Below are 27622 nucleotides of genomic sequence, written 5' to 3'. Positions count from 1 at the left end.
TAAGATTAACCACAGGATGGAAAAAAGACTCTTAACCAAGATGATAATTATATATTTAATACATCTTGCTTTAAACAGCAAATTTCAAAGTAAACACATCATAGACCTTATAACTTATTAAAGAATTATAGTGCTTACAAAGTTGATTCTAAAAATATACCTTATTTGTTCTAAATGAATAACATTATCTGGAAGATAGAATAATAAATTACAGTAGTATGTTTACCACCACTATAGTTAAGATTGTGTACATATATTCAATAGGAAATCCTCTTAGGATTTTCACACTTTCAGCCTTAAAACATAAGAGCAGATTAAAGTTTGGCATACAAGATCTCAGTCTGACAGAAATGGTTTTAAAATCAAAACTGGAAAAATATCTAGTTGACATATTAAGAGAGCATGAGCACATGCACACACACACACACACACACACACACACACACACTCTCTCTCTCTCTCCCTCACTCAGTCCTACACACACACACATACACACCCCTCCAGAGTAAGCAGATTTCACCCTTGTGTATCAGACGATTGCCATCAATTTCAAAAATAAAAACTGGGGGAAAAGGTTAACTAAGACTATGTTTAAATCATACTCAAAAGGCTCCAGTTGTTGGAAAAATATGCACAAAACTGTTACCAGGATCCTTACCATGCACAATATGCCATCCCAATACATTCTAAAACAACACATTCTTGAACTGTTCATTAATGGGCGGCGCATGGATACATAAGAAATTATGTGCCCATCCACTCCTCGGATGCAATCCACTGACAATCAATCATATGAAGCAGCCCAGCTCAAATGGTTCTCTTTACAGAACCCAACAGATTACAGAACCCAAGACAACTAGAAACTTCATTTTGACCTGTTCAGGAATTCTTATGTGTTCCATGCGCAAAAGCAGTGTAATACTGTACTGCAAATGACAGTTAATATCACTTAACACTTTGTGGCACTCCAGAAGGTCATTTTGTATTTGTAAAACATATTTACTCTAGTTAAATTTTTCAATGGTCCTTACTTTTAATTATATGTATTCTTCCAGATTTAGACTCAAAACAATTTGATGCTGATAAACTCTCCTGCTGATCACTTTCACCTCCAGCAAAATCTGTTGAAACAAAAATTACTCTTTGGACTCTCTCCAGTAATGCAGGTATGAAAATGTTCCCTGGAAGTTCTTTTTCATCATATATTAAAACACCCAAAGCTCTCTGAGACAACATTAAAATAGAAACTAACCACACATTAGGGCACCCATAACTCGTACTGCTATATATTAGAAAAATAAAAAGGCACAACAGTAAGCAAAAGAGAATATACCACTTTCCATTTGCTTTTTTTTTTTTTTTGGCTTTCCTCATATTTTATTTCAGTAAGTCTATAAATTGTTCAAAGCATTCTTATACTCTGCATGACGATAACTGAATATTTTGGCACATCAACATTGTGATACAATATATGGTATGTCTAAAAAATTAAAAATTTCATCTATTAATCAACATGTTTTTTAATGTAGTGCATATATATTTTACAGTTATTTAAGTCAAATACATAAAGGTTTGTACTTGATTTACAGATGAAGCAATCACAGATTGCAGTAACATATGTATGTGTGTATATGTGTGTATATGTATACACACACCAATTAAGGGAAAAACTGCATCCTGGCAATTTTATAGTCCGAAGTATTGTTGGTATAGCTATCATTTACATGCCCTTTTCGTCTTGTTTTTCTGTACAAAAGATAAGTTTTTGCCTTCTTCATTCTTGATGAGATTTTTCTGCGATAACTTTACATTCATACTGTAAAAATTAAAAGGTTAAAAGGTTAACAGATTAATATTTACTTTGAATAGCAATTTCCATATAAACTAAAAAGGTCTAAACTTAATAGTTTATTAACATATGCCCACTTTATTCCTCAAAGAATCTGAGAGTTATACAACTATTAGGATTAAATGACAATTATGAAAGGAAAAAAGAAATTCGCATTCTAGAACTGAAAGGGGCATAGCCAAAAGCAGGGAAAAAATGATATTTCTACATTACAAGTAAATGATAACAGTATATGATTTAGATCAATCCTAGAACATGAAAGGAAGCAAAATAAATTTCTTTGTGTGCTCACTAAGGCATATTAGCAAAGGAAAGGTCATGAACTTAAGGACAGGACTAATATTGTGAATTCAGATAATATTTTTTCAAATAACTTTAAAATTGAAAGGAAAAAATCTACTATATTAGCAAAAGCTTCTGGTCAAAACGATATTTTGAAAGGACAGCTATTAAAATGTCTACCCATAATTCAAAATAAAGTAAACCAATGGATTTAGGATAACTGGGTGGCTAGACTACCAAAAAGACAGCAATGTAAACCACTCAATTCTCTCAGCTGGCTAAAATGGTAAAAGTGACAGCACCTATTCATGAAACCGCTGTGGCATCTGAATGCCAGTCCCTGACCTTTGCCCTCTCTGACTGGGCTTATCAACAATGTCCTTTTCCTTCTTAACTAAAATGATCAAACATCTTGATTTGCTGGAGATAGTCCTAATTTATATTTATTGTAGCAACATAGTTATAAGCAGCGCTTCTTCTCACTTTTAAAACTGTCCCTTTTTCATGGAGTAGAAACGTATAGACTAATAAAATAAATAAATTAATTAATAAAAATTGGAGGATAGATCGTATCACCCTATCCATAACACATTTTAGCTTTTCTATCCAGTGGTTCTTTCCATTTTTAATACACTTGTGATTAAATTCTTCCAAATGACTTATTCTATTGCTGTATGGAGAAAACCTGTCTTACATCTCAATAACAGAAAGGTAAGTAAATGAGCATGAGCTTACCATTGCCAGTTGCCGACCAATGTTTCCCATTGTTATGCCTCCAGCAAAAAATATACATGGTAACCAAGAGCGAACATAGAGAAAATCTGGAGATGTATATCTAGAATAATAGAAAGATTTTTAACAACTCACAAAGGAAGTACAATGACACTTATTTAGATAATTACAATGGAAATAAGTTACAAAATAAGTTACTCTGTAGATTAAACTGGCTAATGCAATTTTAAAATCTCAATTCTGAGACTTTAGGAAACAAGCACCAAAAAGAATACTTACTGATAAACACCATTATAGACTAGCAGTTGAGTGACCAAAGTTGCCAAGAAAGCAATTCCTATTCCAAGGCCAAAACCACTTCTAGATCTATCAAAAGTCCACCACAGTCCAATGGATAGTGCAGCCAGTGTGAGAGACAACTGTATGTTGTTATCAAAGTCCACTTTCTGAGATCAGTGTTAAAGAGTCATCTTTAAATTTGTAACCAAATAAAATCACCTGTTCATTTTTCTAAAATAAAAGATGTTAATGTTGAGAAGGGAATAGACTGCATAGTCTAGAGTGCATTCAGGTTTTTAATACAGTGTACAAGACTAGGGAGGCTTAAAACTATCTCCGATATGTACTAAAGACGCACAGAGGGCATGATACTTCACTAACAGATCTCACTGACGTGTTAATCTCTCCAAAAAAATGGCACAGTATATACACTGCCGATTATCAGATCAGATCCATTATTTAAGAAATGCTTTCCTTGCAAAAAAATGTAACTAGAAGCCTCGAAACACAAGTATTGCTAAAGGAACACAGTTTTGCCAAAAAGGAAACCGATATTACTTCTCAAACAGGCTTAGAATTACTTGAGAATCATACAGGAACTTGCAAATAGAAGAGTTGACAGCTATTTAACAGGGTACCACATTCTCTATGTGATTTACTGACAGACACATTTTATAATAATGCAGTCCAGAAACAAGAGTACCAAGGACACACTATCCCTTTCTATTATGTCAACTGTTCTAGTTTTAATTTGTTGAGGATAAAGCCCTGAAGTGAACATTATCTTGCAACCTGCCAAGCTATTTTGGTGCCTGAGACTTTCTGGTATAGGACAGTTTGCTCAAATGATGTTTTATTTCCATCACCTACTTAAGCACCTATTCACAAATGTACAGCCCTTTTCTACTTCAAAATCTCTGGGTAAAACGAAGCTTTATAAATTCAATTTTCTCATTTCTTTGCTAGAGGATTACACTAAAGGAATTAATTTCAAGTGTCATTAAAAGAGCATTATCTATGTCCCAAAGGCCACATCTTGGCTCTATATCCAGCTCCCCAGAGGATACTATATATCTTGCCAAACTGGCCATGCTGCAACTACAGAGAAGAGAGGGGAAGCTCCAAAAATACATATAAAACCATCTTCCACTTCCTTTAACACCCTGCTGTTTACCACCATTCCCCCCTCCTACCCAACCAGCGGGTATCCTGAACGCCCAGACTGCCATTCTTGGTCAGTCCTTGTTTAGGCTTGATTTATCAAGAGACCTATAGTCTATGGCATGCTTTCTGAAAAAGCTTTTATTCTTTAGTGAGTATTATACCTCAAATTCCAAAGAAGCACTTGTGCACTCTGATTTCTCTATGCAATAAACATTCTTGTAAAGACTGGAATTTGACATTAACTGGGTTCTATCTTTGCTGACTAAATTAACTTTGCTAAGAGTCAAAGCAAAATAAGGAGGCTTCTAGGGTACAGGTAAAACATCAATCTTAAAAATAGTACAATGTGATTTTCTAAAGTCTAAGTAACCTAATATTAAGTCTGTGTTATATATTTTGTAAACATTTTGGATTCTGCTTAAAGGATGAACAGAATAGCTAAGATGACTATATTTAAGGATTTCATTGAGAGGAAGAAAAGAATGACCAAAGTAAAGAATTTAAATTAGATATGTAAGTCTTTTTAATTCCAGAAAAGGTTATCTAAATTACTCAACTTAAAAATACCTGAACTGTCTAGGATAGAAAGGTCTAATCCACCAGACAGACGAATTTACACACTTGTGGGGCTCCTCGGTAGGAGAAGGAATGTTCCTAGACTCGAGTCAGGATCTCCAGGGTCTGGCCTCAGCTCTGGAGCAGCCTTGCAGTATGTATGATTTAGCAAAGTACGAAACCTCTCTAGCTTTCATTTCTCTTATTATCTTTATAAAGAAAATGTGGAACTAGGGGATTTCTAAGTTTTCTTCTAGATATAATATTGTACGAGTCTACCTTTTTAAAGTCCTCCTAACCACTAGATTTGTTTGTTATAAAATCCTAATTCTCAAAGATTTCACCAAACTAAACATTTTGGGAAACTCTTTAAGACAAAAGGGTAAAAAACAAAATAATAAGAGCCACTGAGGGACTTCCAAATTCGCAGATCTCCAAGAGCCAGCGTGACTAGGAACAGAAAGGTAGACGTGCTTTCAGAATCTAGGACCCTGCTTCTTTCCTTGGTTCCAGCTTCTCCAAAACACCTCAGTACATGCTGTTAGAGACGCTGGAATCTCCTTGCCCCGTGACCCACACTCTCTCCATCTAACTGCCAGCCCTGAGCCCAGCACAGAGTTACAGGAGGAAACCTTGGTCAGCCTGAGTCACACATCGTCTCTTCCCCAAAGAGAAGGCTCCTGCCACCTCCATCCTCTAAGCCATCTCTTCCAGAAAAGGGAAGACTGAACTAGCATTTCCCAGACCCTCTTCTACAAAGGGAAGTTGGGAGGTCAGCGGGGCAGGGAGGAAGTAGGGAGGATGACAGGATAAAATCCTTATGAGGGCAAAAACTTTTGTTCTGGGGGTGGACATTTTTTTCTGGGGGGTAGAAGCAGAGGAGAGGTGGGTCATAGAGGCTACCTTATCCTTCTAGCCAGGACACTATGAAAATACTCATTAATCACTAAATTAAAATATCAAAATCCTCAAAATGATCAAACTTTAAAAATATGTAACTTAGGAAAAAAAGTTCTTTTGGGCCACAGTCTAAGTTGGCTATTTCTGCCTCTGCCACTTTTAAGAACATTTATGTGGTTTGTTGGTGTTGATTAAAACCAATAAATAACAGTCTTTAAAATATATATATACATATATATATATATATATATATATATATTCTTCAAATTAAAAACAAAACAGAACAAAAAACCAACCAGCACCTGAAGCCACCAGATGTCCTTACTGACAAATCTTAAGTGAAGAGAGAAAAGAAATTCCTTTGAAAATGTATCTGTTTCAATGCTAGTTACCAAAACTAGATGGAGGTAATCAAGTAACCTAATTTAAGAAAACCATGTAAATTTTTTAAATGTGCAAAGTTCTGAGTGATATCGAAAAATAGGGATTGAAATGAAAGGCTATACCCCACACTGTAATTGCACAGGTGCTCCCATGATGCTTCAACAATGCGGCGTGCATTCTTTTTATGACTAAGTGGGCATATCACAATTTGACAACAGTGAAGTTGCGAGGGACTGTTTAACCTTTGGTTTGTCAAAAGCTGCTTTGTTATTACGCATTTCATTACAGCAGGAAGGATACAGCGCTGGCATGATTTATACCAACAAAGACGGCTACACACCGCATTACACTGGACCACTCTCTTTTAAATTTATGTGGTTCTCCTAGATGCCTGTCAATGCAGGGGTATAATAACCCAATCACGGCTGTGGGGAAAAAAAGGGAAAAAATTAAGTCATCTCCAATGGTATACAGGCAAAACTTAAGCTAAGAGTCACAACAACCATCATAAGCATTTGAAAGATTCTCTAGAAAAGCTTTTCAACTTACTTAACATTAATCGTTGATATTTTAAACTTACCTTCCAAAAGAAAAAAACAGTGAGGATAACACCATCGAAGATAGCATTGTACATGAGTACAACAGTACTCTCAATTATAATAGGCAAAACACTACTTCAGCGTATGATTCAGAATTTAGCAGATTGGACTAGATGATTCATGCTACTTTTCTACTACTAATATCTCCGAGACTTGGAAAGCATCAAAGCAGTTGGCAGTTAAGCAATGTTCTCTCTAAGCTATATAACCACGAAGCATGCTATGAAATGTCACAAATCTAAAGAGAATCTCGAAGTGTAAACACGTACAAGCTCATCATATACGTTGTATTAGATGGCTATAGCTGTCCTGCCACACATACAATTCTTGTCCCCCCAGCTTCTTGTCTCACTCAGTCTCTTGTGTCTAGTGCCTTGTCCGGACAACTCCCTTCCAACCTGGCCCTCTAATGAGACTCTAGGTCAGACTGTCAAAGCAGGGAAACTTGCAACAGAAATCTACTTGTAAGACTCATTCTGCAGAGGACAGATGGAGGAAACATGGTCTACAGAATTAAATGTTTTCAGTTAAAATTTAAATCCACTGTTAAAAGATCAGAAAAAACCTTTTTGGTATATTTCTGCATTTTGGAAAGAACATTTTGAATACTAATGGTGCAATTAATCAGTATGAATAACTCAATTTTTAACTTAAATACTTGACAAACCTCAACATTTTATTCATTCACTGGGAGAAGATTTTAAATGCTAAGTTAGTCATTAAAAAAAGAGTATTTCATGAACCAAAACATTCTTCAACAAGTTTTAAGGAGAATATACTTCTACAGATTAAATTTAACAGGAAATAGCTGGGCAGCTTTAATTTGCTCATCTTCCTAAAAACAGAATGTTTATGCTGCCATTTGGTAATAAAAACACAACTGTCACATCAGTTCAAAAGTATGTTTAAAATGTCCAGTATTACCTATGATGTATCATGAAATTATTGCACCCAAACCTATGCCTGAGGGGTTAGAAGCCCCTGCCTGGCCTGGTACTGGCTAGCTCTATCTCACAAACAATGCATTCAATCTTAAAGGAAAAACAGAAATCAATTAATATCAAACATCAGAGGCTAGCAGACCAATGGAACAGCATGAAAACCAGGCTGCACCGTCACCCTTTCATCTGGAGTGGAGATGTTGCAATGATGCAGACATTTTCTAACCCGCAAAACTGAAAGTGCTCTGCTGATTAGGCTTTTGCTGAGGATAGATGGTTCACAGACCATCAAGACATTAACAACAAACTTCAGCAACACAGAGCTCCAACAGCTACCAGTAAATTTAAAAGTTTCAAATTATATTCCTATTTAAAAGGTTCTGCTCTAAAATCCTGTGAGATTAACTGACAGCATTTCCAAATTTCTACAAAATTAAAGTGGCAACAAGCATGCCTAACAGTTGAAATATATCTAAATGAATATTACCTCTTTTTTGTTCTCAAGGGGTCATGAAACTGGCAGCTCATGTGTCATCCCTCACTCTCTCTCTCTCTCTCTCTCTCTCTTTCTTCCCTTTGCCTGTTGCTGAGGAAATCAACTAAGATCAGATATTCCAAGTCAATTTTCCTCAGCAGCTGATGCCATAGGTAAAGAATTATCACACAGAGAGTACTGATGTGTGTGCAAAGATATAAATCAGTAAAATTGACTGTATTTTTATGCATGTGATGTCAGACTCACACATGAGAGACAACTGAGGAGAGAAAGCAAAAACACAAAAAGAAATTTAAACTGCCACGCTGCCAACCTTGGGATTTGCCAATAAAAATCAAATCCATTGAGTATGCATGGTTCTTGGACGCTCACTGAGAGGGAGAATTCGAGGGAGCTTGTCACTTCGCATTAAATGTCTTCTTTCTTTCCTTTAAATAAAGGCCTGGCAGAGTCTGAGAGCAACATCTACAGCACAGTGAGGCTGCACTGTTCAGAGCTCAGCAGAAGTGTGTCTGGCCTTCTTGTCCTCTTCCTCCACTTTCTTATTTTAACAAGAGAGACTGTTAAAATCATGCCTGTGTAAAATCATATGCAAACACAGTCCTGCTTAATCAGATGGTTCTCTGATGCAAAAACCACATTTCTTGTGATATATTTCAGTTATTTCCCAGTGACTAGTTGAAGGGTACCAAGACCAAAAACAAGAGAAGTTTGTAAAATGTCAATATTAAGTCATCATTTTTCATGGTCATGTTTTTAATGCAGTGCTGCGCTAAGAGAAACAGTTCAATCAAACATTTTTCAAGGAAAAGGGGCTGAAAAAGCACAACCACTGAATGAGATATACTTTCATGGAAAACTACGACAGGATAAGCAATGTGTTCATCCAACAAATACTTAAACCTCCATAATGTGTTGAGTTCTTGGTGTTTACTGGGGATTTAAAAAGGGAAAATGAGTAAGACATGACCCCCGTCCCAAAATGACCACAGAAACAATTAAGTAGAGTAACGTGTTAGGGGCAGCACTGAAGGGCCCGGGGGTCCAGTCTTCTGGTGTGTGCCGAGGGGAAGCAGGGTGCGAGTGTGTCAGGAAAGCTTCATAGAAGAGGTGACCCTTGAGGCAGGAGTGTTCAGCAGGTGAGTGGTCTGGAAAGGGCTTTCTAATCAAAGGAAAGCATTTGAGGAAAAGCACAGACAACAGAAAATACCTGGTATCATCTGGAAACTGGAAACTTTAGGCGGAAAGGGAGTTTCGGGTCCAGAAAGAGTCTGAGAAGGATACAAGTTGGCGGGGGCCATATCACAGAGACTTGCCCCACAGTCACTGGGAAAATAACACCATCACACTTGTGCCAGAGAGAGGGCCAATCGTTCTTCCAGCAGTGAGTGTACAACACAGGACAGGAGAGAAGGGACTTGGGGTGCAGGGGGGACAAAATCAGAAGCAGAAAAAGAAAAGACTGAAAATTCCAAGCAGAGCGGTTGAGGGCCTAGACCAAGAAAGAGACAAGGGAGAGATGTAAAACTTGGAAACCAGATGTGGGCAGTGAGAGACAAAGGGAGGAGCCTTCTAAGACTCTCCAGGAATTGGGTGACTGACTGCATGACTCAACAGAAAAGATCTGTTTGTTTTCATTTTTAAATTAGATATTAACTTGACTCGTGGTTTGTTAGTCAACTTCTCCGGTTATTTTATCCACACAATCTTTTTTCTCCTATTTATTCCTCAGAGAGATTCCTTTGTAGCTCTCAATCACATTCAAGAGGTTCTTAACTCCAATTCCAATGCACTGCACACGTAAAGAAGTTAACCAACTTGAAACACCAAACATTATTAAACTAAAAACAGAGAACCAGGAAAAGGAAAATGGGATCAAAAGGAGTTTATCAGAGTCCTCTACTAGTTGTCCCTCCAGAAGCACCACTAGCAAATTTTCCAGCACTGGGTTTACAAGTAGAAAGTGGTGATTCTGGAGACCCTCCAGAAGGTAGCTGCTCAGTCTACGAATATTAATTGGACAGGAAAATCAAAGGACAATTATCAGTTTTTCTGATTTAACATGATAAGAGCTTTGAAAATGCACAACAACACATATACACAAAAACATATACATACCATATACACAACGCAAACTGTACACACTGTTTCTTACAGCATTTACTTTTTTTCTTTAATATTTTCCCTAAAATTGGAGGGGGCAGTGATTATGCAAGAGTCCATTTTCCATCTTTGGCAACTTACACAAACCTGGTATCCTCACCCCCCACCTACTAAACACCATGACCTACCCAACATCAACAGCAGCGTTAACTGGAATCTCAATTCCCCAAGGCCTCTCTCCCTTCATTTGCTGGGCACCTCATAGAATGCACTGCTTTCAGAAGAAACACTTAAGCAAGAAACGTAAATGCAAATCCTCCACATGGAATGATATGAGGTTAGGTTTGTAAATGTGACAAGCCTAGCGGCTGGGAGAAGGCAGGAAAGTAGGGACAAAGTGACTAAAATGTAGCATTAACATTACAAGTTTTCCTTCCTAAATGTGAGTTTGTGGCAAAAGCGCCCATATCACAGGCAGAGATGTAACCCCTGTTCCTCTCCATAATAGAGGTAGAATGAAACCTCAGCCAAGTTCTCCTGCCCTAGCCCAGAATGTGTAGCACAGGCCACTGCACTCCATCCAAGCCTGGCACTTAGTGTGGAAGGTTCAAAAGAGATACCCAATAGAGGGAAGGATGAGTGGCTCCCTCTGCCCCCTTCCCCAGCATGTGATGTTTCACCTAGCCATGCCATTCCTTGGCTCTGGAACCCTGGACTCATTGATATCCTCTCCTTATCTGTTTCCTCAACCCCCCAAAATAGGCACAATGCAAACATCTCACTCCCAACGTTGCCCTACAGATCCCTGGGGTTAAGGGATATGCCCAGAATATCAGTAGACATTCAATAAGCAATCATTTCCCTCCCTTGACCTTCCTTTTGTCTATTCTGAAAAGACATGTTCTTCCAAGTCCTGAAAAGCTTCTATTAGTAGCGAGACAGCAGCTCTACCATAGGAGAAAATAAACAAAGAAGTAGAAAAAGTCATTGGGAAAACTTTTTTTCTTCTGAACTTAAGTGAAAGAAAGGAAAATACATGAGGGCTGGTAGACACAACAGAGAATAATAAAACGTAATTTATACTTTGTCTGTTTGGACTATGTTGCCTGTTCTCTCAGAGAATAACAACAGATCTGGGGAAACTAAGAATCATCACCTTTACAAGTTCTCTTTTAATGGGAATGTTGTAATAGTGAGACATCAATATATAAACCATGCTGAAACCTTACCACCAAAATGCCCTTCAATCCACACAATGGGATTATGTAATTGTCCAGTAAGTTTCCCAAGGTCATTTTAAAATGTCTCACACCTAACTCCTCACTGTTGGCCCTCTAGCTCTAGGACGGAAATCAAGGAGGATCTACATTATATTGCAAGGTAGTTATGTATATTAGGTGTGAGACACCAAATAGACATTCGTAAAAGCGCTTTTCTCTCTCAATCAGAATTATCTTCTACCACGTGATTATGGCTTCCTTCTATTACTTTATTATATAAAATAGTATCAGTCTATTGGTCTCATTAGAAAAAGCTGAAGAGCTATCCATCATGGAAGCGCATCATCAATACAGCATTCTGAAATGCTCCACTTTATCCAATACACACCGTCCACCAAAAACAAGATCTAAATAGGATAATAATGAGTTTAAGCAAAGAGAATCTACCTTACTGATCTCTTTAAGAATCTATTATTCTGAATGTATATCTAAAAACAAGATGCCAAGAAAAAAAGCACATGCAAAAATGTAAAAAATAACAACATGAAGCTTTAAACTTGAATAAAACTATAGTCAACCTTTGAACAACATGAGGGTTAGGGGCACCAACCCTCCATACAATCAAATATCTGAATATAACTTTACAGTCAGCCCTCTGTATCCACAGTTCCACATCCACAGATTCAACCAACCTCGGACTGTGTAGTACGTATTTATTGAAAAACATCCACACATAAATTCCACCTTATGTTGTTCAAGGGTCGACTGTCATCATCTTTCAAGTTTTTATCTACTTCAAAAACCAGAGGATAACATACATGTCAAAACCTTAAAACTAAACAGTGATGATGATCAACAAAATAACTTAAAATAAGTTTATATGAGATGGATTGACGAAAGAACAAAATTAAGAGGTTAAAAGCCTCATCCCTAAGAGAATCAAGATTGTTTTTAGGATTGAATTTTTAAAAGTCATATGGGTCAGTCAGATAGAAATCAGACACAAAAGAGTACAAACTCTATGATTCCATTTATATCACATTCTAGAACAGGCAAAAATAATCCAGTGACAGCCTGAGGCTGGGGGTAGGCTGCAAAAAGGCACAGGAGAATTTAGGGGGTAATAGAAATGTTCTATACCTGGATTGTGGTGGTAGTTACATGACTTCTATGTATTTGTCTAAACTCATCAAACTGTTCATTTAAAACAGGTCTATTGCACTCTATTTAAATTACACCTCAATAAAGCTAATTTTTTTAAAGTATTGCCCAGACAATATTGACACTCATTTACCCTAATTCCTTTCTAAGTGTTACAGACATGGCCTTCACGTACCTGAAGCTGTGCCACAGCATGGCGGTACCCACCATGCTGAAGAAAAGATGCTTGCAATCACATCAGGTGGAAAGAGCGTCACATTTCTCTGAATCTGAAGTAAATTTAACACTAATGCAAGAAATACTCCAATAAAAAACAGCACTACTCCTCGAATCATCAAGTTCACAGTTCGGCTAGTGACAGATGAGATATAGGGACCACACTTTTTGGGCCCAGGTGACTGTGTCTCTCCTTCCGCCATGGTTTCATAAGTTCAGTAAGTCAGCAAAAAAATTTTAAAAAGAGGAAGAAGAAATGGCTTCTCAGCTGAAAAGCCAACTGCCTGAACCAAAGCAGATTGGCGTTTCAACAATATTGCATCTCGTCCTAAAATAGGACCTACCAGAAATCCTGCAAGAGATAAGAAAAAAGAAATCAATGTGTCTAATTAATGACTATACAATTTTCCTGATTTCAATACTAATTCATTTTAAAGGCCAAATAATGAATTGACAAGCTTATATATTTATTTAAATTATTTACTGAATAAGAAGACATTTAAAAAGCATTTTATATGAATGATGTAATAAAAAATAAAGTGCTAAATCTATATTTACTAGGACAGAATTAGTGAGCTAAGAGACTAAAAGGTTAGAATAATAGTAAAAACAGCTAGCCCCACATCAGTGAAAAAAGCAGGACGGGTTATCTGAGACACTTCTACTAGAAACTGGAAGATCAAAATCAGGTTTCTGTTTCTTCTACCCAAATCTCCAAGCCCAAGTAACTGATGGGCTTGGAGATTTAGGTAGAAATTTTTACACTTTACAGAAAATAAATAAATTTCTACTTTACAGAAAATCAACATATTCTGACTGAAAATGTTACATTGCTCTGAATAAAATGTGACTTGCTCGTGAGGACCATCTCCATAGGGGAATAAAATGATCTCTTTTGATGTTTAATGTTGATATATGTGAATTTCTGCACAAAAGTATCTTACAAAAAAACAGACGACCACCCACTCACTCACACATACACCAATCACAGAAACCAGACCTGACCCGCTGTCACCAGGGCCCGAGTTGTGTCCCACCCCTGCCTTGACCCGGTCTGCCCTTGTTGCAATCATGGGAGCTATTATGAGAAAGCTGCAGTAGGAAGCAGAAGAAAGTGAGCTAAGAAAATAACGAATAACCTCTTGGCTAGATGCTAAGAAGTTTGATCCACATGGCTAAAACCTAGAACTTTGCAAATACAGTCACTCTAGGTATTCACTCACCCCTCTAAACCAACGTGAACTTTCCTTTGTATATGTTTAAGACAAGTAACATTTGAGGCTATCTAGGAGCTGTCCTTTTAACTCTCACAATAACCCTAACAGGTAAGTGCAATTATGTCCATTTTACAGGTGAGGTGTAAAAGCAAAGAAAGGTTAAGTCACTCAACCAAGTTTCCAGCCTTAGTAAGAGGGCAAGCTGGGATTCAAATCCATGCAGTCTGTCTGGCTCCAAAGCCCTCATTCATACCATTATGTTCAGCCTCCCAAATTGTTACATGTTGCCCTAAATTCTTTTTCTATGAATACTTTTTTTGAAGTGGGAAAGTATTATACAGACTATTTTCATAACTTACCATTATCCCACCTAACAGTATATCTTGGGATATTTCCTTTGAATCTCTAAGTATTTTATTTAAACCTTTACTATGGCACTTCTTATAGGTACCTTATGATGATATGTATAGTTGCTTTACAGATTATAAAATTTCTATGTAGGTCTTATTCACTATCAAGTTTTTGCTGTGCCTACGTACCCAGACAGGTACGTGCCTAGCTCATAGTAGGAGCTCTACATATTCATATTTGTTTCATTAAATTAGGTTAACTCCTTTTGAATCAAAGTATATTGGGTTAAGCAGGCCTTTTTTTTTTTAACATCTTTATTGGTGTATAATTGCTTTACGATGCTGTGTTAGTTTCTGCTTTGTAACAAAGTGAATCATCTATACATATACATATATCCCCATATCTCCTCCCTCCCACCCTCCCTAGCCCACCCCTCTAGGTGGTCACAAAGCACCGAGATGATCTCCCTGTGCTATGCGGCTGCTTCCCACTACCTATTTTACATTTGGTAGTGTACATATGTCCATGCCACTCTCTCACTTCGTCCCAGCTTACCCTTCCCATTCCCCATGTCCTCAAGTCCATTCCCTACATCTGCATCTTTATTCCTGTCCTGCCCATAGGTTCTTCAGAACATTTATTTACTTATTTTTTTAGATTCCATATATATGGGTTAGCCTATGGTATTTTATTTTTCTCGTTCTGACTTACTTCACTCTGTACGACAGACTCCAGGTCCATCCACCTCACTACAAATAATTCAATTTCGTTTCTTTTTATGGCTGAGTAATATTCCATTGTATATATGTGCCACATCTTCTTTATCCATTCATCTGTCGATGGACACTTAGGTTGCTTCCACGTCCTGCTATTGTAAACAGTACTGCAATGAACATTGTGGTACATGACTCTTTTTGAATTATGGTTTTCTTAGGATATATGCCCAGTAGTGGGATTGCTGGGTCGTATGGTAGATCTATTTTTAGTTTTTTAAGGAACCTCCATACTGTTCTTCATAGTGGCTGTATCAATTTACATTCCCACCAACAGTGCAACAGGGTTCCCTTTTCTCCACAACCTCTCCAGGATTTATTGTTTGTAGATTTTTTGATGATGGCCATTCTGACTGGTGTGAGGTGATACCTCATTTTAGTTTTGATTTGCATTTCTCTAATGATTAATGACGCTGAGCATCCTTTCATGTGTTTGTTGGCGATCTGTATATCTTCTTGGGAGAAATGTCTATTTAGGTCTTCTGCCCATTTTTGGATTGGGTTGTTTGTTTTTTTGATATTGAGCTGCATGAGCTGCTTGTAAATTTTGGAGATTAATCCTTTGTCAGTTGCTTCATTTGCAAATACCTTCTCTCATTCTGAGGGTGGTCTTTTCGTTTTGTTTATGCTTTCCTTTGCTGTGCAAAGGCTTTTAAGTTTCATTAGGTCCCATTTGTTTATTTTTGTTTTTATTTTCATTTCTCTAGGACATGGATCAAAAAGATCTTGCTGTGATTTATGTCATAGAGTGTTCTGCCTATGTTTTCCTGTAACAGTATTATAGTGGCTGGCCTTACATTTAGGTCTTTAATCCATCTGGAGTTTATTTTTGTATATGGTGTTAGGGAGTGTTCTAATTTCATTCTTTTACATGTACCTGTCCGGTTTTCCCAGCACCACTTCTTGAAGAGCCTGTCTTTTCTCCATTGTATATTCTTGCCTCCTTTATCAAAAATAAGGTGACCATATGTGTGTGGGTTTATCTCTGGGCTTCCTATACTGTTTCATTGATCTGTACTTCTATTTTTGTGCCAGTACCATACTGTCTTCATTACTGTAGCTTTGTATTATAGTCTGAAGTCCAGGAGCTTGATTCTTCCAGCTCCGTTTTTCTTTCTCAAGATTGCTTTGGCTACTCGGGGTCTTCTGTGTTTCCATACAAATTGTGAAATTCGTTCCAGTTCTGTGAAAAATGCCATTGGTAGTTTGATAAGGATTGCACTGAATCTGTAGATTGTGTTGGGTAGAATAGTCATTTTCACAGTGTGATTCTTCCAATCCAAGAATATGGTGTATCTCTCTATCTATTTCTATCAACTTTAATTTCTTTCATCAGTGTCTTATAGTTTTCTGCATGCAGGTCTTTGTCTCCTTAGGTAGGTGTATTCCTATGTATTCTATTCTTTTTGTTGCAGTGGTAAATGGGAGTGTTTCCTTAATTTCTCTTCAGATTTTTCATCATTAGTGCATAGGAATGCAAGAGATTTCTGTGCATTAATTTTGTAGCCTGCTACTCTACCAAATTCATTGATTAGCTCTACTAGTTTTCTGGTAGCATCTTTAGGATTCTCTATGTATAGTATCATGTTATCTGTGAACAGTGTCAGCTTTACTTCTTCTTTTCCAAGTTGGATTCCTTTTACTTCTTTTTCTTCTCTGATTGCTGTGGCTAAAACTTCCAAAACTATGTTGAATAAGAGTGGTGAGAGTGGACAACCTTCTCTTGTTCCTGATCTTAGAGGAAATGGTTTCAGTTTTTCACCATTGACAACGATGTTGGCTGTGGATTTGTCATATATGACCTTTATTATGTTGAGGTAAGTTCCCTCTATGCCTACTTCCTGGAGGGTTTTATCATAAATGGGTGTTGAATTTTGTCCAAAGGTTTTTCTGCCTCTATTGAGAGGATCGTATGGTTTTTCTCCTTCAATTTGTTAATATGGTTTATCACATTGATAGTTTGCATATATTGAAGAACCCTTGCATTCCTGGGGTAAACCCCACTTGATCATGCTGTATGATCCTTTTCATGTGCTACTGGATTCTGTTTGCTAGCATCTTGTTGAGAATTTTTGGATCTATGTTCATCAGTGACATTGGCCTGTAGTTTTCTTTCTTGTGACATCTTTGATTTTGGTATCAGGGTGATGATGGCCTCATAGAATGAGCTTGAGAGTGTTCCTCCCTCTGCTATATTTTGGAAGAGTTTGAGGACAGGTGTTAGCTCTTCTCTAAATGTTTGATAGAATTCACCTGCGAAGCCATCTGGTCCTGGGCTTTTGTTTGTTGGGAGATTTTTAATCACAGTCTTAATTTCAGTGCTTGTGATTGATCTGTGTATATTTCCTATTTCTTCCTGGTTCAGTCTGGGAAGGTTGTGCTTTTCTTAGAATTTGTCCATTTCTTCCAGGCTGTCCATTTTATTAGCATACAGTTGCTTGTAGTAATCTCTCATGATCCTTTGTATTTCTGCAGTGTCAGCTGTTACCTCTCCTTTTTCATTTCTAATTCTATTCATTTGAGTCTTCTCCCTTTTTTTCTTGATGAGTCTGGCTAATGGTCTGTCAATTTTGTTTATCTTCTCAAAGAACCAGTTTTTAGTTTTACTGATCTTTGCTATTGTTTCCTTCATTTCTTTTTCACTTATTTCTGATCTGGTCTTTATGATTTCTTTCCTTCTGCTAACTTTTGGGTTTTTTTGTTCTTCTTTCTCTAATTGCTTTAGGTGTAAGGTTAGGTTGTTTATTTGAGATGTTTCTTGTTTCTAGAGGTAGGATTGTATTGCTATAAATTTCCCTCTTAGAACTGCTTTTGCTGCTTCCCATAGGTTTTAGCTCATCGCGTTTTCATTGTCATTTGTTTCTAGGTATTTTTTAATTTCCTTTTTGATTTCTTCAGTGATGTCTTGATTATTTAGTAGTGTATTGTTTAGCCTCCATGTGTTGGTATTTTTTACAGAATTTTTCCTGCAATTGATACCTAGTCTCATAGCATTGTGGTCGGAAAAGATACTTGATGTGATTTCAATTTTCTTAAATTCACCAAGGCTTGATTTGTGACCCAAGATATGATCTATCCTGGAGAATGTTCCATGAGCACTTGAGAAGAAAGTGTATTCTGTTGTTTTTGGATGGAATGTCTTATAAATATCAATTAAGTCCATCTCGTTTAATATATCATTTAAAGCTTGTGTTTTCTTATTGATTTTCATTTTGGGTGATCTGTCCACTGGTGAAATTGGGGTGTTAAAGTCCCCTACTATGATTGTGTTACTGTCAATTTCCCCTTTTTATGTCTGTTAGCATTTGCCTTGTGTATTGAGGTGCTCCTATGTTGGATGCATAAATATTTACAATTGTTATATCTTCTTCTTGTATTGATGCCTTGATCATTATGTACTGTCCTTCTGTGTCTCTTGTAATAGTCTTTGTTTTAAAGTCTATTTTGTCTCATATGAGAATTGCTAATGCAGCTTTCTTTTGATTTCCATTTGCATGGAATATCTTTTTCCATCCCTTCACTTTCAGTCTGTATGTGTCCCTAGGTCTGAAGTGGGTCTCTTGTAGACAACATATATACAGGTCTTGTTTTTTGGATCCATTCAGTTAGTCTATGTCTTTTGGTTGGAGCATTTAATCCATTTATATTTAAGGTGGTTATCAATATGTATTTTCCTTTACCATATTCTTAATTGTTTGAGTTTGTTATTGTAGGTCTTTTCCTTCCCTTGTGTTTCCTGCCTAGAGAAGTTCCTTTAGCATTTGTCATAAAGCTGGTTTGGTGGTGCTGAATTTTCTTAGCTTTTGCTTGCCTGTAAAGATTTTAATTTCTCTGTCGAATCTGAATGAGATCTCTCTGGGTAGACTAATCTTGGTTGTAGGGTCTTCCCTTTCATCACTTTAAATATGTGCTGCCACTCCCTTCTGGCTTGCAGAGTTTCTGCTGAAAGATCAGTTGTTAACCTTATGGGGATTCCCTTGTATGTTACTTGTTGCTTTTCCCTTGCTGCTTTTAATATTTTTTCTTTGTATTTAATTGTTGATAGCTTGATTAATATGTGTCTTGGTGTGTTTCCCCTTGGATTTATCCTGTATGGGACTCTCTGAGCTTCCTGGACTTGACTATTTCTTTTCCATATTAGGGAAGTTTTCAACTATAATCTCTTCAAATATTTTCTCAGTCCCTTTCTTTTTCTCTTCTTCTTCTGGGACCCCTATAATTCGAATGTTGGTGCATTTAATGTTGTCCCAGAGGTCTCTGAGACTGTCCTCCATTCTTTTCATTCTTTTTTCTTTATTCTGCTCTGTGGTAGTTATTTCCACTACTTTATCTTCCAGGTCACTTATCCGTTCTTCAGCCTCAGTTATTCTGCTACTGATTCCTTCTAGAAAATTTTAAATTTCATTTTATTGTGTTGCTCATCAGTGTTTGTTTGCTCTTTAGTTCTTCTAGGTCCTTGTTAAAAGTTTCCTGTATTTTCTCCATTCTATTTCCAAGATTTTGGATCATCTTTACTATCATTACTCTGAATTCTTTTTCTGGTAGACTGCCTATTTCCTCTTCATTTTTTTGGTCTGGTGGGTTTTTACCTTGCTCCTTCATCTGCTGCGTGTTTCTCTGTCTTCTCATTTTGCTTAACTTACTGTGTTTGGGGTCTCCTTTTCATAGGCTGCAGATTCGTAGTTCCTGTTGTTTTGACGTCTGCCCCCAGTGGCTAAGGTTGGTTCAGTGGGTTGTGTAGGCTTCCTGGTGGAGGGGACTGGTGCCTGTATTCTGGTGGACAAGGTTGGATCTTGTCTTTCTGGTGGGCAGAACTGCGAGGGACCCCTATAATTCAAATGTTGGTGCGTTTAGTGTCCCAGAGGTCTCTGAGACTGTCTTCAATTCTTTTCATTCTTTTTTCTTTATTCTGCTCTGCAGTAGTTATTTGCACTATTTTATCTTCCAGGTCACTTCTCTGTTCTTCTACCTCAGTTATTCTGCTATTGTTTCCTTCTAGAGAATATTTAATTTCATTTATTGTGTTGTTCATCATTGTTTGTTCTTTAGTTCTTCTAGGTCCTTGTTAAATGTTTCTTGTACCTTCTCCATTCTATTTCCAAGATTTTGGATCATCTTTACTATCATTACTATGAATTCCTTTTCAGTTAGACTTCCTATTTCCTCTTCATTTGTTTGGTCTGGTGGGTTTTTACCTTGCTCCTTCATCTGCTGCGTATTCCTCTGTATTCTCATTTTGCTTAATTTAGTGTGTTTGGGGTCTCCTTTTCATAGGCTGCAGATTCATAGTTCCTGTTGTTTTTGGTGTCTGCCCACAGTGGGTAAGGTTAGTTCAGTGGGTTGTGTAGGCTTCCAGGTGGAGGGGATTGGTATCTGTGCCCTGGTGGATGAGGCGATCTGGATCTTGTCTTTCTGGTGGGCAGGACCGCATCCAGTAGTGTGTTTTGGGGTGTCTGTGACCTTACAATGATTTTAGGCAGCCTCTCTGCTAATGGGTGGGGTTGTGTTCCTGTCTTGCTAGTTGCTTGGCATAGGGTGTCCAGCACTATAGCTTGTTAGTCGTTGAGTGGAGCTGGGTCTTAGGATTGAGATGGAGATCTCTGGGAGAGCTTTCTCTGTTTGATATTACGTAGAGCCACGAGGTCTCTGATAGACCAATGTCCTGAACTCAGCTCTCCCACCTCAGAGGCACAGGCCTGACACCTGGCCGGAGCACCAAGACCCTGTCAGCCACATGGCTCAGAAGAAAAGGGAGAAAAATAAAAAGAAAGAAAAAATAATACTAAAATAAAATAAAATAAAGTTATAAAAATAAAACTATTTTTTAAATTATTAAAAATAAAAAAAAATTAAAAGAAAAAAAAAGAAAGGAAGAAGAGAGCAACCAAACCAAAAAGATCCACCAATGATAACAAGCGCTCAAAACTATCCAAAAAAAAAAGCAGACAGACAGAACCCTAGGACAAATGGTAAAAGCAAAGCTATACAGACAAAATCACACAAAGAAGCATACACATACACACTCACAAAAAGAGAAACAGGAAAAAAATATACATATATCTCTATGTAAAAAAAAAAAATGGAACAGAGCAACCAAATCAATAAACAAATCTACCAATAACCATAAACTCTAAATACTAAACAAGATAAACATAAAACCAGAAACAAATTAGATGCAGAAAACAAACCCCCAAGCCTACAGCTGATCCCAAAATCCACCACCTCAATTTTGGGATGATTCGTTGTCTATTCAGGTACTCCACAGATGCAGGGTACATCAAGTTGATTGTGGAGATTAAATCCACTGCTCCTGAGGTTGCACAGAGAAATTTCCCTTTCTCTTCTTTGTTCGCACAGCTCCTGGGGTTCAGCTTTGGATTTGGCCCCTCCTCTGCATGTAGGTCTCCTGAGGGCGTCTGTTCTTTGCTCAGAAAGGACGGGGTTAAAATAGCAGCTGATTAGGGGGCTCTGGCTCACTCAGGCCAGTGGGGCAGAGAGGCATATGGAATGTGGGCCAAGCCTGCGGCGGCAGAGGCCAGCATGACATTGCAACAGCCTGACCTGTGCTGTGTGTTCTCCCGGGGAAGCTGTCCCTGGATCATGGGACCCTGGCAGTGGCAGGCTGCACAGGCTCCCAGGAGGGGAGGTGTGGATAGTGACCTGTGCTTGCACACAGTCTTCTTGGTGGTGGCAGCAGCAGCCTTAGCGTTTCATGCCCGTCTCTGGGGTCCGTGCTGACAGCCACGGCTCGCGCCCATCTCTGTAGCTCATTTAGGCAGTGCTCTGAATCCCCTCTCCTCGCGCACCCTGAAACAACGGTCTCTTGCCTCTTAGGCAGGTCCAGACCTTTTCCCAGACTCCCTCCTGGCTAGCTGTGCACACTAGCCCCCTTCAGACTGTGTTCACGCTGCCAACCCCAGTCCTCTCCCTGGGATCTGACCTCCGAAACCCGAAACCAGAGCCTCAGCTCCCAGCCCCCGCCCGCCCCGGTGGTTGAGCAGACAAGCCTCTCGGGCTGGTGAGTGCTCGTCGGCACCGATCCTCTGTGCGGGAATCTCTCCACTTTGCCCTCCACACCCCTGTTGCTGCGCTCTCCTCGGTGGCTCCAAAGCTCTCCCCCCTCACCCACCGCCCATCTCCGCCAGTGAAGGGGCTTCCTAGTGTGTGGAAACATTTCCTCCTTCACAGCTCCGTCCCAGAGGTGCAGGTCCTGTCCCTATTCTTTTGTCTCTATATTTTCTTTTTTCTTTTGCCCTACCCAGGTCCATGGGGAGTTTCTTGCCTTTTGGGAAGTCTGAGGTCTTCTGCCAGCGTTCAGTAGGTGTTCTGTAGGAGTTGTTCCACATGTAGATGTATTTCTGATGTATCTGTGGGGAGGAAGGTGATCTCCACGTCTTACTCCTCCACCATCTTGAAGGTCTCTCCTAAGCAGGCCTTTTGGAAGGTGAACCTAACCTAGCAGTTAATCATCTTTAAAATATATGTCCTGTAAGCTTCCAAGTTTCAAACTACCTTATAAATGAATTTTGGGAACAAAACCCATGTGTAAACTGGAGGGAGGGGTGGGGGTGTTGAGTTTAGAAATAATCAGTATGAAAATGAGAACATCTGTAAGCACTAGTAACTTTCACAGCCTATCAGTTCCACGTTATAAACAGAACCAATAGACTTTTTTTTACTGTGCCTCTACCACACTCAAAGCTCTGTGCCCAACACCCAAGGGGGGAATTTTATCCTCAAGCTCACAAACCTACTTACTGTACAACATCACTGAGCTCTATAGCTTAGCAGCCTTGAGAAAACAGTACATATTATAGCTGATTCATAGGAAAATATATTCTAAACACCTACTGAAAATCCTAGAAAACATAGAAAACATCTCCCCTTGACCTGGTCTTGCAGACTATTCCTTGCTGTGGTATCCAGCATGTCAGCATGTCATGTGTTCTACAGTGTTCAGTATCTACAGAATTCATCATCATCATTATCATCATGATACAGCACCCATTTATGGAGGGCCTACTCCATGCCAGGCATATAGTAACTCTAATCTTCAAAATAATGCTAAAGGTAGGTATTATCATCCACATTTTACAAATGAAGATATAAAGTCAAAGAGACTTAACAACTTGCCTATGGTCACATGACATGCAGTATTAGAACTGGAATTGTACCTTACATCTGACTGATGCCAAAACCCATCCTCTTTCCTCTAAAACTTGAGTCCCATTCCAGCCCAACTCCTTAGACTTCTTTTTTGGCATCCCCTATAGAAGGGGATTTGGTTACTGAAAAGATGGACAGACACTGGAAAACAATCTTAACTGTAAATATTCTCAAGGTACTAATGTAAATTAATGTCCAACCAGAAAGACCATAAGAATAAATGTACAAACAAATAAATTTTCTTTAAAAGTACTAGATCCAGGAGTAAAAATATGTATTAAAGAAAAAAATCATATGGCCAACTTACAGACAGTATTAGACCAAGAGTTGACTCCTCATTTCCCAAACTTCAGCAGACACAACAATACCTCCCGCTTTCTGCTACTAAAACAGCTACTAGAGGACAAAGAGTAAATACACATTTTAAGTAACCCAAATTGCTCTAGTATATCTAGTAAATTGTTTCTGTCTGTGAATTTTTCCAAAAGGGAATTTTATGTTGAATAATATTTTTAAAAGAACAAAACAGCTTCAGTTTTAAAAAGCTATTCTGGTGTGGTAGGTCCCATCTCACATCACACACCAGTGTTTGTCAAAGAGCACTGGCATTTTGGGCAGGGCAATTTCTTGTTGTTTGGAACTGCCCTAAGCATTGAAAAACATTTAGCAGCCCTGGCTCGTGCCCACTAAATGCCAGTGCACGCCCCCTCCCCACTCTGAGATAACCAAACATGGCCTTACATGTTTCCAAATTCCCACAGAGACGCAATGTTCTCCCACTGAGAGACACTGATTGCTAGACTCTTTCCGCATTCTATTTCCAGGCTGCTAGAAACTTTCTACAATGTTTATTTATGTAATTCTGCCACAGCTGTTTACTCAACCTTTCTGAAAGTGCTTGTTTATAGTTTCTTCACCCCAAAAGTTGTCTTTAAAAATAACACAACAATTGTTTCATGTTTACCTGAATAAGATTTTTTAAGCTATTTTTTAAGTCCAAAAAGCTAATTTTGTGACTACATAATAATACAATACTATATAATTACTGGAGACAAAAATAAAAGTTAAAATGCTTTAGAATCACAGTATCCTAAAATGTAAGAAATGGAAGGGAATGGGAGTTCATCTCTTCCAGGGGCTATGTGAGTCTGATGTAAAACAAAACCAAAAAAGTTGTGGATATGTGCATTTTTCCGGTTAGGGAGTTGGACATTTTTATATCAAGTACTCAAAAAGTTCATGATCCAAAAGAAGTTAAGAACCAGTGATCTGTTTCCTGGCAAAGCAAATGAGACCCAAAGTGATTAAGTGAAGTGACAAGATCAAGAATGTGTACTACTGGGTCTTGCTACGACAAACATGTAAAGTGAACTCCTAGAAATGGCCAGACTCATCAAAGGGGTAAAAAATTCCACAAGACCATTCACCGCCTACTATGCAACAACTAAGTTCCTAAATAAAGCATGTTGTTTATAATAGTCACACATTAGGGGAGTAGGTTATTTTAAAGTGAAAGCTCTTGGAATAAGTATCCCTAATTTGTTTGTTTTCAAGTTTGGTTTTCTGATTATGTATTGATAATATCTTCCTAGAGCGTATCTATACCTTTAAATGTTACTGTTACAACAGCAATAAATTCGATTCTCAAAATTTTTTTAAAAACCTATATTTGAAAAATTTAGATTACCCAAGAAATAATTTTCTGATCAGGGAAGAAGTCTCTGGTATAAAGATACTATTTAAAAGACAATATCTCAATAGATCCTCAACAATAATCCTAGTAAGTAGGCAGGTGTTTTTAATCCTTAATCTTTTTATTTTACAAAAATAACTTTCTGAGATTATAAAACTGTTGCCGGGTAGTACCAGGACTAGCTCCAAGCACTCTGACTCCATGTCCAGAGTGTTTCCCATTTCACAACTGCCTTTTCTACAAACACCATACAGAAACAATTTAAATGCCACAAAAGAAACAGTTTTTAAAGCCATGTTGATAAACTACTGTTAATACCAAAATAACACTTTTTTTTTCCAAAAACTGACAAAGAAGAAACTTCCACAGAACATGAAAAATTCTACCTTGAGCCCTGACCTACAATTTCTATAAAGTACGTTACTGAACAAAAAGAAAAATAGTTCAAATAGTTTGGATAGATAATAACAAATCATCAAAACTGGAAAAACGTTATTCCCAGTCTATGGCTTCCTGTCAATGGATTATTATTACCTTCAGGTAAATAAAATAAGTGATTCTCAGCTTTGCAGATGAAAATCAAAGTTTACATTTGCCACTGAAACAACTTCCAGGCAACAGGCATTTGAAAACAAGCATACAAACAAAATCTCCCTAAGAACTGATTAAGTACCAATTGTATTTTAACAATTGCAACACCCCCAAAACCATACAAGATCATTTCTCTTTAAAGGAAGAGCAGTCACAGAAGTATGTTTACTCCCTCAGATTACCTGTCTCTTCAGGTGCTTAGATCAGAAAGGCTACTAAATAATAAAATTAAATTACTACCTCACATCTTTTTTATCCTATGCTCTTGTAATTAGAATGGCATTCTCAAAATAGAATAAGCATTACAGTTAGGAAAAACACACTTAAGTCAATGAAACTCTCCTTAAACAAAAGCACACAAATGTGAATCGTAGGCTATGGACGCTAAAAACTTTTAGGAAGAAAAACATGTTTGCCTTGAAGACCCTGCAACTCATCTTTCCTGTCAACATTAAAACCCAAACACAGAAACCATTAAGCAAGCAACATTTGCATCCCATTATTGCTTTTAAATGACCAATCTCAGTCCCTAAAAAGGTTACTCCATCGTTTGAGAATAATTTTCTGATAACAATGAAAACAAGCTCTGTCATTAAATTTCTCAATTGCATTTTATCCTTTCCTTTTCAGTCCACCACACGTAAAAGCAACAGTTGTCAGTTTAAAAAGAATCAACCTCTTTACCAAATAAATGTACATGATTCATAGCTTCGTCACTTTATATCAGGTATGTACTGAGAACTATAACAAAACACACTACTCAACGTAATGTCCAGAGAAAGAATAAAAGGAGGAAACAGGAAGAGTACGGGGCTATTCTCTGGGGAGCCCTTATTAGTGGGGGCATCCCTTCATTCATTTTTCACTCAATGGTTCCCTATCAGGGCCAAACCCCAAAGTTGGAAGATACAACCTAGCTTCTGCCAGACTGCCTTCATTCCTCCTGCACCCAAGACAGGAGCTTGTCTCCCCCCCGCCCCCCCCCCCCACAATCCTCAGCTCCATTGCAATAGTGATCCCGGCCAGTCTCGGTGCCCCAGCTGTCAAGACTACTCATTCCTTCTTGAAGCATTTTCTCAATAACCCTACAAAACAGTCAGCTCTTCCTAGTCATATTTCCCTAGACTATCTAGCTAACGCCATACTTCACTAACTTTCTGCCAATGCTAACTGGACATGGGTCACTATCACTTAAGTTTTATCCACACTGCTTTCCTCTACCAGATTGCCAATCCCCACTGACCAACCCTAAAATCCAAGAAACTATCACCAACCGACTTCTAGGTCTTGAAAAGAGTAATCTTTGTCTTTACCATACACCTACTCCAGAGGTTTCCAATTCCAATCCAAAATGCCGAAGTCCCACTCCTCAACCCAATATCAACATACCTTTTGGCGGATTCTAAGCATTCTACAATACCTACCTTTTCGGATCCTTCCCCCTCCCAAGCCTGAGTCTGGTCTCCCTGGCTACGAGCCTGCCGAGTCCTGACAGCTCTATGCTTGACAGCCCGCCGACCTCCACCCCAGCAGATCTCCGGGGTCGCCCTTCCCGCCGTCCTCCAGCCTTCTTTCCGCTCGGACACTCTTCCACTGACCGGGGAGCCTCGGCCTCTCCTACACCCTCTCCCCGACCCAGGTGTCCCCTTCCGGATCTCGCCGACCCTTCTCCAGGTTAAGCAGAGCCCCTCGCCCTTCAGGCCCCATCTGTGGTCCTAGCTCCTCGTACTTGCCAGCAGGGTTCCCAGGCTGCAAAAACGCAAGCGGTTCCTCTTCCCGAGGGCCACCACCTTCCTCAGGCCCCTTCCCTCAGCACCAAGTCCACCGCGCTTCCCCGGGGAATCCCAACTCACCCCCGCCTCCGCCATCTTCTGGGACCGGCCCCCACGCCCCTCCGCCGCTTCCTCCTCCCCTCCCACAACTCCTCCCGAGCTCCACTGCGCCTGTGCG

At 38.6% G+C, this 27622-nt stretch overlaps 1 protein-coding gene across 8 annotated transcripts; it reads right to left on the bottom strand.

Annotated features, from left to right (window-relative positions):
• Positions 1-31: 31 nt before the first annotated feature.
• INSIG2 (insulin induced gene 2) lies at positions 32-27622 on the bottom strand. Of its 8 annotated transcripts, XM_067742159.1 has the most exons (7): positions 27526-27564; positions 23696-23784; positions 12841-13233; positions 6446-6570; positions 3143-3309; positions 2867-2966; positions 32-1816 (listed from the first exon to the last, which is right to left on the bottom strand). In XM_067742159.1, the coding sequence occupies exons 3-7, from the start codon at positions 13082-13084 to the stop codon at positions 1775-1777; spliced, it is 678 nt and encodes a 225-aa protein (XP_067598260.1). In that variant the 5' UTR covers positions 13085-13233; positions 23696-23784; positions 27526-27564; the 3' UTR covers positions 32-1774. The 8 variants fall into 8 exon arrangements, with proteins under 8 accessions (XP_067598260.1, XP_067598259.1, XP_067598262.1 ...); XM_067742158.1 differs by lacking the exon at positions 23696-23784 and having other exon boundaries at positions 27526-27622; XM_067742161.1 differs by lacking the exon at positions 23696-23784 and having other exon boundaries at positions 27402-27531.

The sequence above is a fragment of the Pseudorca crassidens genome, chromosome 6 (assembly GCF_039906515.1).
Source record: "Pseudorca crassidens isolate mPseCra1 chromosome 6, mPseCra1.hap1, whole genome shotgun sequence".
Lineage (NCBI taxonomy): Eukaryota > Metazoa > Chordata > Mammalia > Artiodactyla > Delphinidae > Pseudorca > Pseudorca crassidens.
The sequence above is the reverse complement of the archived record's forward strand: the minus strand, read 5'-3'. Positions and strand labels throughout refer to the sequence as shown.

Coding starts and splice junctions, on each gene's coding strand:
- INSIG2 (XM_067742158.1), bottom strand. CDS start 13,084: ATGGCGGAAGGAGAGACACAGTCACCTGGGCCCAAAAAGTGTGGTCCC. Junction 6,571..12,840: donor ATGCTGTGGCACAGCTTCAG/GTACGTGAAGGC, acceptor TTTTCCCCACAG/CCGTGATTGGGTTATTATAC. Junction 3,310..6,445: donor GTATAAATCATGCCAGCGCT/GTATCCTTCCTG, acceptor CACTGATCTCAG/AAAGTGGACTTTGATAACAA.